The 14,724-nt window shown below is 45.1% G+C and overlaps 1 protein-coding gene across 1 annotated transcript in view; it reads right to left on the bottom strand.

Moving 5' to 3' along the window:
- Positions 1–11,142, bottom strand: part of Disc1 (disrupted in schizophrenia 1) — a 352,530-nt gene extending 341,388 nt beyond the window's left edge. The window contains exon 1 of the mRNA XM_023700878.1: positions 10,972–11,142. Coding sequence (XP_023556646.1) covers positions 10,972–11,026 — 55 coding nt within the window. The 5' untranslated portion in view covers positions 11,027–11,142. The remainder of the gene's footprint in view (positions 1–10,971) is intronic.
- Positions 11,143–14,724: the final 3,582 nt, after the last annotated feature.

Here is a 14,724-nt window from a genome sequence, read left to right as displayed (position 1 = left end):
ATATAATTTCCCACTTTTGTGGTCCTTTCCCTCTTCTTACTTGTTCTTTCCTTTTGAGCAGTTTCCTTCCCTTTCATGATGTCTATTATAACTTTCAGATTTTATTTACTCTTTCATGTTCTGACCCTAGGAACCCAATACAATGTTTATACATGTAAGTTTGGTTTATTTCACTTATGAGTATGGTCTCTAGTTGCATCCATTTACCTATAAAAGCTTCAAGTTTATCTTTCTTTATAGCTGAACAATACTCTTTTGTATAAAAAAAAAACACATCTTTTTTATCCATTCCTCGGCTGATGGGCACTTGGATTGTTTCCAAGATTTAGCTATGACAAATTGTGCTGCTATAAATATGAGTGCACATATATCGCTGCAGTATGATGTTTTCAGTTATTCTGGAAAAAAATACCTCTTCTGTTTCCTTGCACTTTTGCTACCCCTGGCAAAGGCGGTTCAAACAGTGAAATCTAAAGAACAGTGAGACCAAAAAGCCAGATCTAAAGCCAGCATTTCCTGAGGAGTTCAGCTACAGAAACAAGAGGCTCACTGACCCACCTCCGAGGGTTCCAGAGAACGTGCCAGCATTCTCCACACACTGAGAGCGCCTTGAGGCCCTCAGTTGCAGCAGACAATGCTGAAGGAACCCACAGGATGGGCCAAAGAGCCTGCCAATGATTGCCCAGCAACACAAAAGTTGACACAGCTGAGACGCAACAGCTCCAAACATGTGCAGGGAGCCAGCAAGGGCCCATGGGAAGGGAAGAGATGAGCTCTCCTCTTCTCCTCTAACCCAATGTGCCCAGAGACCAAGACATTCAGCAATGGTTTTATTTTTTTTTAATGGGCAATAAATGAAAAAAAAAAAAAGACACAAGAAAAAGAAAAAAATGTCACAGGACTGTTCTGCTACAATGCTGCATATGGTTAGATCTCTAAATTTCTGTGTAAAAATATGTAATTGTTTATTCATATTCTTTAAATATTTTTCATTTTTTAAATTTTTATCTCCATATTCTGTAGGGACTTAAGGTTTAGCATATAATACTTGATAGAAAATACCTGTTCCATGTTATGCCTAAGATGTTTGATATTCAGATAGTTGGTGAAGTTAAACCCAACTGCATAAGATGTAGGGTAATAATATGCTTCTCTCCTGGAGGGTTAAAAACCTAAGTTTGCAGACCAAAAATTAGAGAAATAGAAGGGCTGCAAGGACAGCCAACAATTTGAGCATAGCCTTTCAAGGTCTGTGAAGACTCAGGACATAGGTGAACCTATACTGCAGCATCATATACTCAGTTGTGCCCCAAATTTTCTGACCAAGGAGATTATGGGCCACAGAGCAACGTGATGAATGATGTAGAGTGTGCCTAAGGAGAGTCACCTGGAGAGAAAACATCCTCTCAGGCTTTCACAGAGAGCACATTGGTCAAGCAATGGCCGTGACTCATCCACATAGCTGACACTGATAAAGGATCTGCAAACTGCGGTACAAGGTTACAGGATAAATCCTGAGGGTACTTGACTAAATTTATCAGATAGAAAAGTTACATTTCTTGTGATACAGGTCTTGCTTTATCTTGGTCTTAACCATCTAGCAGAAAAGTATAAAAAAACAAGATATATAAAGTAAAGCCATATTAATATGCTGAGCTGTGAAAGGCTCAAGTCAACAACTTCTGTGGACAACCCACTAGTATTGTGGACTGCTGGACTGTGTTGGATTGTTTTGCTGAATTCACGCACCTATAGTATTTAGATGTCAATGGAATACCCATCTCTGACAGGACCAAACAAAAAAAGGCGATGCAAAGGAAGGACCATTTTGTATCTGTATATGCAGAATAGTTAGGATAGATATACAGCTACTTCTGCTTAATTCAGCGAGAAGAAAGATTTGTACTAACAGTGTTTGGACAGGATATTCTGTCTGCATCTTGTACTATGGACAACCATTAAGAAGATAACAGTGTACAATATATTAATTATTGAAACTGTCCTACTAATCAGTTTTGAAACTGTCTCATTGATATTTGTTTCTCAATAAAATTAAATTTTAAAAACTGGTTTTATTAAATAAGTCTGAACAATGGAAATTTCAACTCTGGACCCAAACACTTGAGAGGCCAGCAGGGAAGGGAACTGCCTTTGTTAAAAAAAAAAAAAAAAAAAAAAAGGCAGGCTATGGCAAACAAGCTGTGAAGCTGGTCTTCAGGGTTAGAGTGCCCTCTTCAGGTGTGAAATTGTACCAACAAGATTGGTGGAGTTCTTTATATATTCTAAATATTAGTCCTTTGTCTGAGGAATAGCTGGCAAATATTTTTTCACACATTATGGGTTGTCTCTTCACTCTACTGGTGATATCCATTGCTGTGCAAAAGCTTTTTAATAAGATGAGATCCCAGGTGTTGATTCTTCGTGACAGTTCCTTGTGTGGAGGGTATTTTGCTCATAAAGTCTGCCTACACCTGTCTTCAACAGTTCTACCTATTCTATCATCCAGGAGATTGACTATTCCAGTTTAATATTTATATATTTGAATAATTTTTATTTTAGCTGAGTGCACGGTGAGAGACATAGGTCTAGTTTAGTCTTCTACATGTGGAAAGCCAGTTTGTCCAGCACCACTTACTAAAGAGTCTATCTTTCTTCCAGTGAAGACACTTAGCCCTTGTCAAAGATAAGGTGATTGAGTGTGTTTGGAGTTGTTTCTTCATCTTCTAAGCTGTTCCACTGATCCCCAGATCTAGAATATATTTTAAAAACCCAAAAAAAAAAAAACCCCAAACTTAAACACCCAATTCAAAAATGGGCATCTGAAATAAATATACACTCTCAGATGAAGAAGTACAGATGGCAAATAAATATATAAAAAAAATTTGAACATCACTGGCCATTCAAGAGATGCATATTAGGACTGGGGAGATAGCTCAGTGAAATAAGTGCTTCCCTGGCAAGCACAAGGGCCTGCCTGAGTTCAATCCCCGGTTCTGCCAAAAAAAAAAAAAAAAAAGAAAAGAAAAAGAAAAAAGAAAGAAAGAAAGGAAAAAAAAAGAAGAGATGCATACTAAAGCAACACTGAGATTCTGTCTCCATCCAGAAAGGATGGCTATTGTCAAGAAATCATCAGACTGGACATGGTGGCACACGCCTGTAAACCCAGTGCTTGGGAGGCTGAAAACAGGAGCACCACTACAAGTCCAATCTGTGTAGTTAGACCCTGTAGACCATACACTAAAATACATTAAGAAAAGAAATCATCAATAAGAAATGCTGGTAGGATGTGGGAGAAAAGGAACCCTTCTCCACTGTTGGTGGGATTGTAGACTGGTGCACCCACTGTGGAGTCAAAATGGAGATTCCTCAAAACACTAAAACTACAAGTTCCATTTGACCCAGATATTTCCCTTCTTGATATCTTCCCCCCCAAAATTAAAAGCATCATATATATCAATATATGTGCACCTATGTTTATAGTAGCAGTTTATAATAGTTAAATCTTGGAAACAGCCCAAATGCCCCTCAACCAATAAAAGGATGAAGATGTGGGTTTATTATATAATGGAGTACTACTCAGCCATAAATAAGGATAAACTTGAGACATTTCCAGGTAAATAGATGCACCTTTGGACTATACTCTTAGATGAAATAAGTTGGACACACATATAAATACTGCATTGTTTCTCTAGTGTGAGAGAAATCGAAAGTGTAAAGAAGGACCAAAATGTATATAATTTCACATTGTGAAACAGGAAGCAAATATTCAAATGGGAGGAGAAACTAGGAAGTGTGGAGGAGGAAAAGACAAAGGGGGGAAGTAAAAGAAGAATTGTGGAAACAAAGTTTTTGTAAACAAGAAGGGGAAGAGATTGAAGGGTGTGGAAGGGGATGGGGAAAAAAGAAGGATCAAGATGTAGCAGTGCAGGTGCAGATTCCCTACAATGACTGTGATCATTATGTATCTCTAAAGTGTAACAGTAACATTAATTAACAAATAAAAAAGAAAAGTGGATTTCCAAACAGGAGAGGTCAGCAGTCAGAGGGTTTCAGAGGAACCAAAATCCAAACAGCATCCTAACTTTAGGATGAACTTTACAGAACCTAGATTTGCATGGATGGGTTTCATACAGATCAAGCAAAAATCAAATGACCTATAAAAGCACAACTATCCACTGGTCCAGATCTAGAATTTGCCTTGTAGGTCCAAACCGGGCCCGCTGCTTCACCGCCCTTGTTACCACATTGTCCATGACTCCACTCCACCCCTTGTCACACACAGCTCCAGATGTCCTCAGAGCCAAGAAAGCAACCCACATGCAGAAGGAGCTTCTCACTGGCTGCATTGCTGGTTGACAGTTAGCAGGCCTGGTCACAGTTCCGACCCTCTCCCTTGGGCAGTGGACAGCAGCAGTGCATATTGTCATTCTCCAAGGCCAGCAGGGCCCCCAGAGCATGGTAGGGCACAGTGAGGGGCATCATTTGCCCTCAGCCACAAATTGTGGTGTCCAAGAGTTCACCCAGGAGGCAGCACCAAGAGAAGAGTCCAGTGCATTAAATCCATACCACGTGCCATCTGGCATACGATCAATCCCTGGAGGCCAGATAAGCACACAGTCCTAGAGGCCACACATGCTGTGGCCACACCATCTGGTGCAGAGCCAGCATGACACACTCCAGGCATGCACCACAGCTGAGTGAATGCTTACCATGCTCAAGGCCTGAGACACCCACATCCTCTATACTGGTGGCCAACACCACCTTGTGGGCCCAGTCAGCTCAGACCACTGCAGAGGAAGTAGAGGAAGCTTGGGTTTCTAAGCATGTGGCTTTAAAGAAAAGTACACATGTCACAGCCTCACTTCTCATCCTCTCCCTTCCCTTCTTTCCTTTTCTACATTCTGTTCTGAGCCTGTCACTATCCTATTTTTCAAGAGGCCACCCATACACTACCTCTTAGGAAGAACACCAGGCTTCCTGTGATCTTCCCCCAGTCTGGATGGAACTTAAAGATGAGCTACTAATATTGGAGGATGCAGCACATAACACAGCACACAGCACAGGAAGTGCTAAATAAGTACCCTTGAAGGAAAGAATGAATACAGCAAAAGGAATCAATAGATACATTAATGTCTCTAAGAGAATTCTACAAGACATAGAAAAACAAAGAGATTATTGGAGTCAAGGTGATTCCTAACCCCAGAATCTACAGTCTAAACTGAATATGAATTATCCACTTCCTGGACACTACCCTCATGGTTCACTTTGCCAGACCTATGGCTGCCATACAAAGCACAAGAGAAATATAAAGAATCCTACTGAAATATGCAAACTTATTCATGAGACGATTTGTGGTCACAAAACAGCTTTCATCATTCTAGGCCTCCAATAAATTAGAAACATGAGAATCCTAATTTATCTCTGAATTGACATTTTTATTTAACCACTGTAAAATAATCCTTTTTGATCAGTATCTGAGTAAGATGCTTTCATTTACAAAGACAAGACACATACATCCTCCTGAGTTTAAAAAAAAAAAAAAAAAAAAGCCCCACAAGTATGCCAAGTCCTCTTACCAATCCATCCACAAATCAGGAAATGCCAAGTATAGAAAAAAAAAAATCAGGTTGGTGTGCATGTCACGAAATAGAACCTCAACTCAGATTCCACAACTGGGAGCTAGCTGACTCGTTAAACTTCAGATATTTCACCATTCAGCCTCTAAAAGCAATTAGTCTCCCTGCAGGGCCACCTGTCAAATGTATGTTTCTATTCTTGGTAGACTGGCTCACCTGGATGCACATAATCATGCTGATGGTTAATACCAGCCCTAGAAGTGCTCAGCCCCAAGGGGTGCAAGGAGGTGCTTCACCCAGGTGGCTTCCTGCCTGGAACTGTCTAGGCATCTGGAAACTGAGCCACCTAGGGAGGCAAAATGAGAAAACCCAGCAGGAGGGGATGGGAAATGTACAGAGCAGCTAAAACCCAGGCCTCCAGTACAAGAATCACAGAATCCTCGATCTGGAAATGCTCCCGTGTGTCACAGCACCTCCTACAGCGTCCCTCCACAATGCAGACCAGACCCTCCATGGCACCCACCCTAGCGTCATCCAACATTGGCTTGCATGCTCCCAATAATAAAAACCTCACTATCTTTCAAAGCGGCATGTTCCATCAAAGGACAATCGCTATTTTTAGCAAGATTTCTCTCTAAATGAAATTTCAAAAATGATACCTTACTAATATGTGGCTCTAATGATAACTACTGCTAGACCAACAAGACACTCAATAAATGTTAAATAAAGGAAAATGGTTTCTTAAGGACCAGCTGACAGTGAAAGAAAGTAACCAAGAGTCTAAGTTTTCAATTATTCCATTCATCAGGGCTAGGGATCCCCCCTAAGGCCTCTTGGCATGCTAACATCGCTTTCCCACTGAGTCAGATGGCTAAATAAATAAAAGGAGGAGGTCAACTCATTGAACAAGCCACATGCAGGATGAACCACACGGCTTAGTGGCACACCTCCATGCTCCACCACAGCTCTCGACACTCCAAGACACCTGCATGGCCCTCAAAGGTGGCAGGTGCTCCCTCAAGGACCTTACGGTCTCACTTGCATCTCCTTGAGAGTTAAAACCCATGTGCCAAGAAAGGGTAAAATGCCACCATGACAGGCAAATGCTACAAAGGACAGGTACAAGCTTATCCACCTTTTTTTTCCAGGATGAGCAAAAGGCCACGTGCCCCTGAAGCGGACACAAGGAAGAAAGTGTAGGGCTGTGGCTTCATTTACAACAAGGCTGCCAAATACACAGTTCTCAACAGCTGTTAAACACAGGCATCAATGGGTCAACCAGTTTATCTTCTGCATTTTCATCCATCTGTGGTCCTGTTTCTTACAGTTAGGGACAGAGGGTCCTAGTGATCACAAGAAACCCAAATGCGCTTACCATCCAGAGGGGACAAGGGCAGGGAAATCAAGCAAGACACAGGAGAGACATGGGATGGATGGTCGCATGAGCTACAGACACACTCCTTGTGCCCCTATCACCTCCGAGGCCAGACACTGGCCAGATACTGTTCTCCCAAGTGGAGAATTGCAAAGCTTCTGCTCAGAGGAGCAGCTGGCAGACTGACTTTGAGAGCAAAGAAAATATTTTGGATTAAAGAAACACTGTATAATGGAGTACTACTACTCTGCCTTAAAGGAAGATGAACTTGAATCATTTGTAGCCAAATGGATGCACCTCGAGAACATGCCCTTAAGTGAAATAAATCAGACACACAAGTTTAAATATGGTGTTCTCTTGTGCAAGAAACCCAGAGGGTAAACAAGCAAAACGGAGGACAGACATTGGGAAGTAGGAAGAACATGTTCAAATGGAAAGGGGAACAAGCCAGGAAGGAGGGAAAGAGGAAGGCAGGAAAAAGGAAGAAAAAGAGAATGAAAAGAAATACATAGAAGCTAAGTTTGTGTAAATGGGGGTGGGGATGAAGCGTTGAAGGGAGGGGAAAGGAATGGAGAAAACAGAACTGAGATATATTATGTACAGGTCCAAATTCCCTACAATTAAATATATGTCAATTATGCACTAATAAAAAGTCAAAACACTAAAACTTTAAAATTTTAAAATTGCATCATTGCACAGGAATTATTGGCCAAGGAATTTTTAATCACAGTCATTAAAGTCAAGAACAAAGACTCCTTGAGACTAAAAGTCTTGTTTTTGTGAATGGTGCTGAGGAAAAAATAGCTGCCCACAGGTAGCCCTCATGACAGCGGCAGGAAAGCACCAGCCCCAGCGCAGGCTTGCTGTCCACAGCACCTCTGGGAGCAGCAGGCTTTGCCTGGATTGCGTAACAACAAAGCATATAACTGATTACTGTCATCATTATTTATGAAAGCCTGGTTCCAATTCTAGTCTAAATGATCTAACTCTAATCTAAAATGTTATCTAGTATTAGGCTCAGAAACTGTTCTGGCTAGTATCACCACTGTACCCTCTTTTTGCTCTGTAGGTCTAGCAGTAAATTTAATGAAAACCACAATTACAGTTTTCATTAAACCTTTAAGCTTCACTGAATCTCTAATAGGCCTCCAATCATAAACTTAAGATTTTTCTTTTTTGGGCCGGCCAAATAGCTCAGCAGATTAAAGCGCCTGCAAGCAGGTGCAGGGGCCAGGGTTTGATCCCAGGGCCTGCCATGCCACCCCACCCCAGGGGCACGCTGAGATGACAATTGAGGCTGAGCATGGTGGCACTCATCTATGATCCTAGCTCTTGGGAGGTTATAAACAGCCGGATCACTACGAGTCCAATCTACTAGTGAGACCCTGAACACTCTGTGGACACTTCCCTAAAAATACAAAAAAAAAAAAAAGAAAGAAAGAAAGAAAAAAGAAGAAGAAAAAAAGAGAAAAGATTTTCTTTTTTGGCTTGTTTTTAGTGTAGGAGATAGAACCTAGGGTCTCCCAAGTGCTAGATAAGCACTCTAGCACTAAGTTTTAGCCCTAGCCCCCAAATTTTAAGATGTTTTTAAAAATCAGTCTTTCTTTCTTGACACAGGATGTCACTATGCAGTGCAAGCTGGCCTTGAACTCACTTATGTAGCTCAGGCCAGCCTCAAACTCAAAGCACCCTCTTGCTTCAGCCTCCTGAATGCTGGGATTACAGCTGTGTGATAGCATGCCTGACTAAGGTCTTTGTAAAATAAAGTTTTAAGGGCTGGGGAGATGGCTCAGTGGAATAAGCACTTGTCTGGCAAGCTCAGGGGCCTGAGTTCAATCCCCAGTTCCAGGAAGAAAAAAAAAAAGTTTTAATAAGCACAATAAAAAAGATTAAAAAAATAAACAATAAATGATTTCTTTTCCTAAATTAATGTCTTCATGTTTGAGCTATCAGCATACGTTGCTTCATCATTTGACAAAAACCATAACCTGCATCCCATCTTAGAAATCGGTATAAATTGAAGAGTACAGGAAAATGGATAACAAGAATGGAGACACGGAGCTATTTGACTACACTTGGGAGATTACAGCTGGTCTCTATTCGTTTGTAATGTTCTGTGCCTGTTGTAATGGGCATGCACTGCTCTTGGAAAAACAAAACTGCGTAAGAGAAACTTCCCGTGGGAAGCATAAGAACGAGGGTTGTTTCTGCAACACAGACTCAGCCTGCACTCCATCTCCCAACCCTTCCCCACCCCCATGCCAGGTGAACCGGAGCTCCCAGCGGCAGTACTGGGGCTCATGCCTGCAAAGTGAGCATGACACCAAAGTCACCACTTCAGCCCCACCTCGTCTGCCATCCTAAGAGTCCCAGCAAATAGAAGTGCTAGAATAGAACATTGATCCGGATTCTACTTTACCAGAGATTTGCAACAAAATCTCACCATCCATCATTTCCAGTTTAACGCTGTTTCTCTGTTCACATTTTCATCACTCGTTTTGTCAAGACAGTTTAGAAATGGGACTCATAAACATGGGCCAAAAAAAATGACTATTGTAGTCTCTCCTGCAGGGCTAACAATCCACTCTTACAGTTTCAGTACCATGTACATGTCCGATGTGCTACCTACAAGCCAACGTAGATCTGCCCTGCACGGGGCTCCTCTCTCACTAAATTCCAGCCAACCGCTGCTTAGGGACGGTTGTGAGAGGCACCCACACCCACATTCTAATTCCCATAGACACTTTACAGCTGTATGCACTGGGGAAAAAGGCAGCGACTCCAAAAGCCAGCGTCCGAGGTAGGATTGCAGCAGCAGCCCCACGAAAGCTGGCGGAGGATTCCCCCAGAAGAACTGACAAAAGATGGCCTGGCACATGGTACAATGAAGGCGTTGTTATTCCTTCCTAATAACTGGATGGGCTCCACTTGTGCATGGACTCGGGCTCCACCAGGTGTCCGGTGCTTTACACACCTGAGCCTCAGGCAGTGCTATCCGCGCAAAGCAGTCCTCGCTACCCTTATTCTCTTTCATCTTTTTGTAATTGGATGAGGATGAGAAGACAAGACTCAAGGCCACAGCGCAGAAAGCAAGTTTACTGTGTAAGGCTCCCCGCAAGTCTTCGTTGAAACCCCATGTGCCCGGACACAGTGAAACTCAATGTCTTTGTAAATGCCTTGATATGTGTGCTTTAATCAAACTGGTACTCTCAGATTATTCCAAATTATTTAGGTTTTGCTTCACAAAAATAGCAACGAAAGTTTGTGAGACTTTGCTATCTCAGGGAGTTCAAATCTACCATTATGTAACCTTATAACAACACTGTCCTATAAATACCATAATCTGTGCCTTTTACACAGTTCTGTCATTGGTGAAAGCGGCCCTTTTACAAATGGGGAAACTGAGGCGCGGCTGAGTCTAGGGGTGGGGTGCGTAAGGCTGTCTCCTCTGACTCCTGTGTCCCAGCGTTATCCAGAGAAGGCACATTTGCAGAGTGCTTTAGCGCAGAGCAAAGCTAAAGGGAGTCCGGGAAGCCAGATAATCTCAGAGCGCTCACATTTGAAGAAACTGAGGCTCCCGCGTTTAGAGAGGCAACTGGGATGCCTGGCCCCCTCCCGGCCCAGCCAGGGCCCTGCGCAGCTTTCGTAACTCCACGTCTCACTCGCTAAGGAAAGCTTAGCTATTCTTTTGCGCTCGTTCTAAGCGTGAGCGCACGGAGTTCTGTCATTGGTGAAAGCGGCTGGCGGTGGCACGCTTGGCCTCGCGGCACCGACCCAAGAAGGAAGTGGGCGGCGAGGCGGACGCCGCACCGTGGGGAGGCTCGCCCCGTCTTCCCCGGTAGTCCCGCGGGTCCGCAGCGCGGCTGGGGCGCGGTGACCCACGAGGCCCGGCCAAGGGCTCGCCAGCTGCGGGTGCCGGGTCGCCGCCGGCCGCTCCTCCCGGCCAGAGCCCCACTCCGCCCCGCGCCGCGTCCTGCCTCGGCCTCGCTCGCCTCTCCAGGGGCGCCCGACCCCGCCTACCTGCGCAGTGGCCGCCGCCGCTGGCCGGGACGCCCCGGGAGCCCCCGCCCGGCATGCTGCTGCGGCCGCGGGCAGCGGAGAGGGGGCTGGCGCCGCGGCTCCTTCCTCCCGCCGAGGCCGGCGTCTCCTACCCGGCGGGGCCCTTGCACACGCGCGCTCGGGCTGGAGAGCCGGACCCTGCGACCTCAGAAAGTTCGCCCTGGGCTCCGGCCGTTTTCCGGGCAAAACCGAGAAGGGAAGTGCGGCGGGGGCGGCGCCCGGGAAGCACAGGCCGGGGTCCGAGTGGGTGCGAGGCGCCTCCCAGACGCGCTTCAGGAAGTGACCGCGGGATCCCGGAGCAGGCGGAGGGGCACAGCGACGCGCCATGCTGGGTCTGGGGCTGCAAAGTGAGGCCGGAAGGTGACTGGGCGGCCTAGTGAGATGGGCAGTGGTTCGGAAGTGAAGTGTGTCGGCCCTTCTTCCCAGCCCTGGGCCGGCCAGAGCACCAGCTGTGGTCCAGGCCGAGCTCCTGCAACTCTCCCTCTGCCTCCCTCAAAGGAGCTCCAGCCGAGATGCGGGTGGAAAATGGCCAGGGGCTCCCTGCGTCGAGGCCTCAGCTCTGGGCAGGAAGGCAAGCTGCAAGGTGGAGGCCAAGTGCCAGGGGTTTGGCCCAAAAGCGTCCACAGATGCTGGGGCTAGGAGGCCGCATTGTAGAGAAGTCCGGGAGACCGCAGGAGTGAGGGGCCTTAGAACAAGAAGGAGAAAGACCATAGTGCCAAGTAAAATAAAGCAGACATACGCGGTTAAATATCGCAGGGTTTCTCCTATATGAGAAACCCAAAATGGGGCACCTCTTGGTGCCACAGGACGAAGCCTTCGAGTAAGTCTAAGCTGTCTCTTAAAGGCAGAGTGGTTTTCATGACACTGAGAGGGGCGACATCACAGATGCCCACCTGCGTTGCAGCCTAGGCTCTTTGCGCCTGTAGCCAGTCAGCAGCCACTCTGCCCTGGAGAAGCCCTGAGCACCTAGGCTGCCCGTATCAGAGTGTGGATCTATAGCGAGAAGCCAGGAGCCCTCAGAACATGAAATGTGAAAGTCTTTTGCCAAATCAGCGAATCCTTGAAGTTTACTTGTGAGCCAGGTGTGATGGCGCAAGCTTGTCATCCCAGTACTAGAGAGGCTGAGGCCGGAGGATTGCCGGGAGTTCAAAGCCAGCCTGGGCTACATAGTGAGTTCAAGGCCTCCCTGCACTATAAAGTGAGACCCTGTCTCAAAAAAAAAAAAAAAAAAATGTTTACTTGTAATAACTCATATTTACTGAGTATGCTCTATATGCAGGACATGGTTCTACACAAATGAAGCTCATTAAATTAATTACACCCTTAAAACAACCTTTTGTCATCTTCAGATGAAGCAAGTAAGGCACTGAACCAGAGCTTTCACCAGCTCTTAGAGTGCTGGGCTCTGCTGCGGAGGCGAATCCCCAGCTGTGACAGCAGGCTCGCTCTCACTACACAACAGTGGGGTTTCTTTTCATTTTCCCCCTGACCTGGTAGTTGAACTCGGGGCCTTCACTGCACTATGTTCACATTTTTATTTTTTATTCTAAGATAGGGTCTCACTAAGTCATTAAATTGCCCAAGCTGAACTCAAACTTGTGATCTTCCTGCCTCAGTCTCCCAGAGTGCTGGGAATTACAGGCATGTGCCACCACACTTGCCCAAAAGTGACATTTCTGATACTGGGAGCTAGTGCTCTTTCCATTGTAAGACGTGCAGGTAATTGTTATCCATGGCATGGTATTTCCTGTCTCCTCCCTTCAGTCTTACTCCCTGAAGTTGTTGTGGGGCAGAGGGACTGTGACTGTCATATTTACACCTAGTTGTGCACTGTCTCTCCTGGTCCAACTCTTTGGGGCAAATGTCAAGCTTCATTGCCCCATGCGTCCTCTGGCCACAGGCATGTTGGGATAATAGTGCTAAGCTGGGGTCCTGATTCCCCACATCCAGTGATTTACCTCTCAAGTGTCCCATACATCTTCTGAGTATGGCACAGACAGATATTCAAGAGAATTCCCGTCTAGTTCCATGGCTAGAGCTAAATAGGAAACATTCTCATGGAGAACAATAACAAGGCTTAAACAATTCTGGGAAATATAATTGTCTAAAGGAGATCTTTTTTAAAAAAATAAACGAGTGAATTGGAGAAAAGAAATCTGTCTTAAAGTCAGGAAATAACACTAGACAACGTGAAGACTCTCATTTGTTAATGCCTGGAAATAGGAAGTGGGTTCAGTTTCAAATACCATCAGATAACAGCCATGCCAAAGGATGTTATCATAGCTTTAGGCTAAATATATAACATAAGTAACCTTCCTTTTGCAGTGCATATTGTCCTAAAGCCATCTTAGTGAGATAATGCATGAGGGCTGCCACAGGCCACAGTCCCAGAAATTCCCAGGATTTGGGTCCACTGGGCTACCGTAACCCTATGCAGGATTTCCATAATCCCACACAGGACTCCCATAACCCTGTGTGCACACACTCCTTGCTTGTGATTGGCTGTGCATTCAAAATGGATTTATATAATCAGCAACAAAACCAATGAGGAAAGGCATTTAAACTTTATTCTTGACCAAGATCCAACACTCTTTGGATGTTGGTTTTTGTTTTTGTTTTTGTTTTTCAGCCTATTTTCTCCTTACCTTACACCTGAATTGTAGGACCCCCAGGCCCACTAAGAATCTCCCCAGTCGGAGGCTTGCCCACAATTAGTGTGGTTGGCAGTCAGGTTTCATAACCAATTGGGAAAAATTTTAATAACAAGTAAAAAGGTCAGAACGATAATGTCACTCATATTTTATTTTGCCTAGTAAGGTTTTTCCCCTTTAATTCTACCAACTACCATCACCACCATTTCATAAAGAAAAATTTTAATCTCTAAGAATGATAGTGAAGATCTGATCCTATAATAAAGGATATCCTCTTTACACAGACTGAATTTTGCTTTTTATTTTGTTGTTATTGTTGTCCTTGTTGTTTTTGGAAATAGAGTCTTGCTACATGGTTTAGGCTGGCCTGGAGCTTACTATGCAGCCCAGGCTGGCCTGGAACTCATAGTGATCCTCCTGCCTCTGCCTGTAGTGTGCTGGGATGAGAGGCATGTACCACCATGCCCAGCTGGATTTTGCTTTTAAAAACTCACTACCGGTGTGTGCCTGAAACCTCAGAACATGGGACACTGAGACATGGCAGACTGGGTGCGAGCTGAGGAGCTGGTGCCAGGGTCACAGCTCCGTTCCTTCTCCATGGTCATGGAGGAAGGTCTTCATGTAGCCCTTCTGCAAGCTTGATGCACAAGTGACTGCATGACTAGATGCTTCCTGAAATTTCCATGGAGCTTTCAGCAGGAGCACAAAAAAACAAAAACACACACACACACAATCCTTGCATCAGTTAAAGCACTGGGACCTGGGTGTCTTCTGATGCCCCCAAAATCTCATCTTGTCTGTGAGGTCTCCCAAAGCCCTCACAACTCTGAAGGGTGCTGCTACTGGATGGCAGCGTAGTGTCTCATAACTGGGATCTGCTGCCACCAACAAATTCGGGTCTTCACTAGGGCTGACTTAGAACTCGAGCAGAGCTGTTCTTAGTGCTTAGCAAAATATCTCTTCAGGAGAGACCCAGAAGTCCTGGGACAGCTGCAGCACACAGGAGCAGGAGCAGGGCAACACGGGAAGGGGAGGCTTCATGGGGGGAGAAGGGGGTGTTCTG

The sequence above is a fragment of the Octodon degus genome, unplaced genomic scaffold (genome assembly GCF_000260255.1).
Source record: "Octodon degus isolate 3935 unplaced genomic scaffold, OctDeg1.0 scaffold00127, whole genome shotgun sequence".
Lineage (NCBI taxonomy): Eukaryota > Metazoa > Chordata > Mammalia > Rodentia > Octodontidae > Octodon > Octodon degus.
Note: the sequence above shows the minus strand (reverse complement) of the source record. Positions and strands in the feature narration are given on the sequence as shown.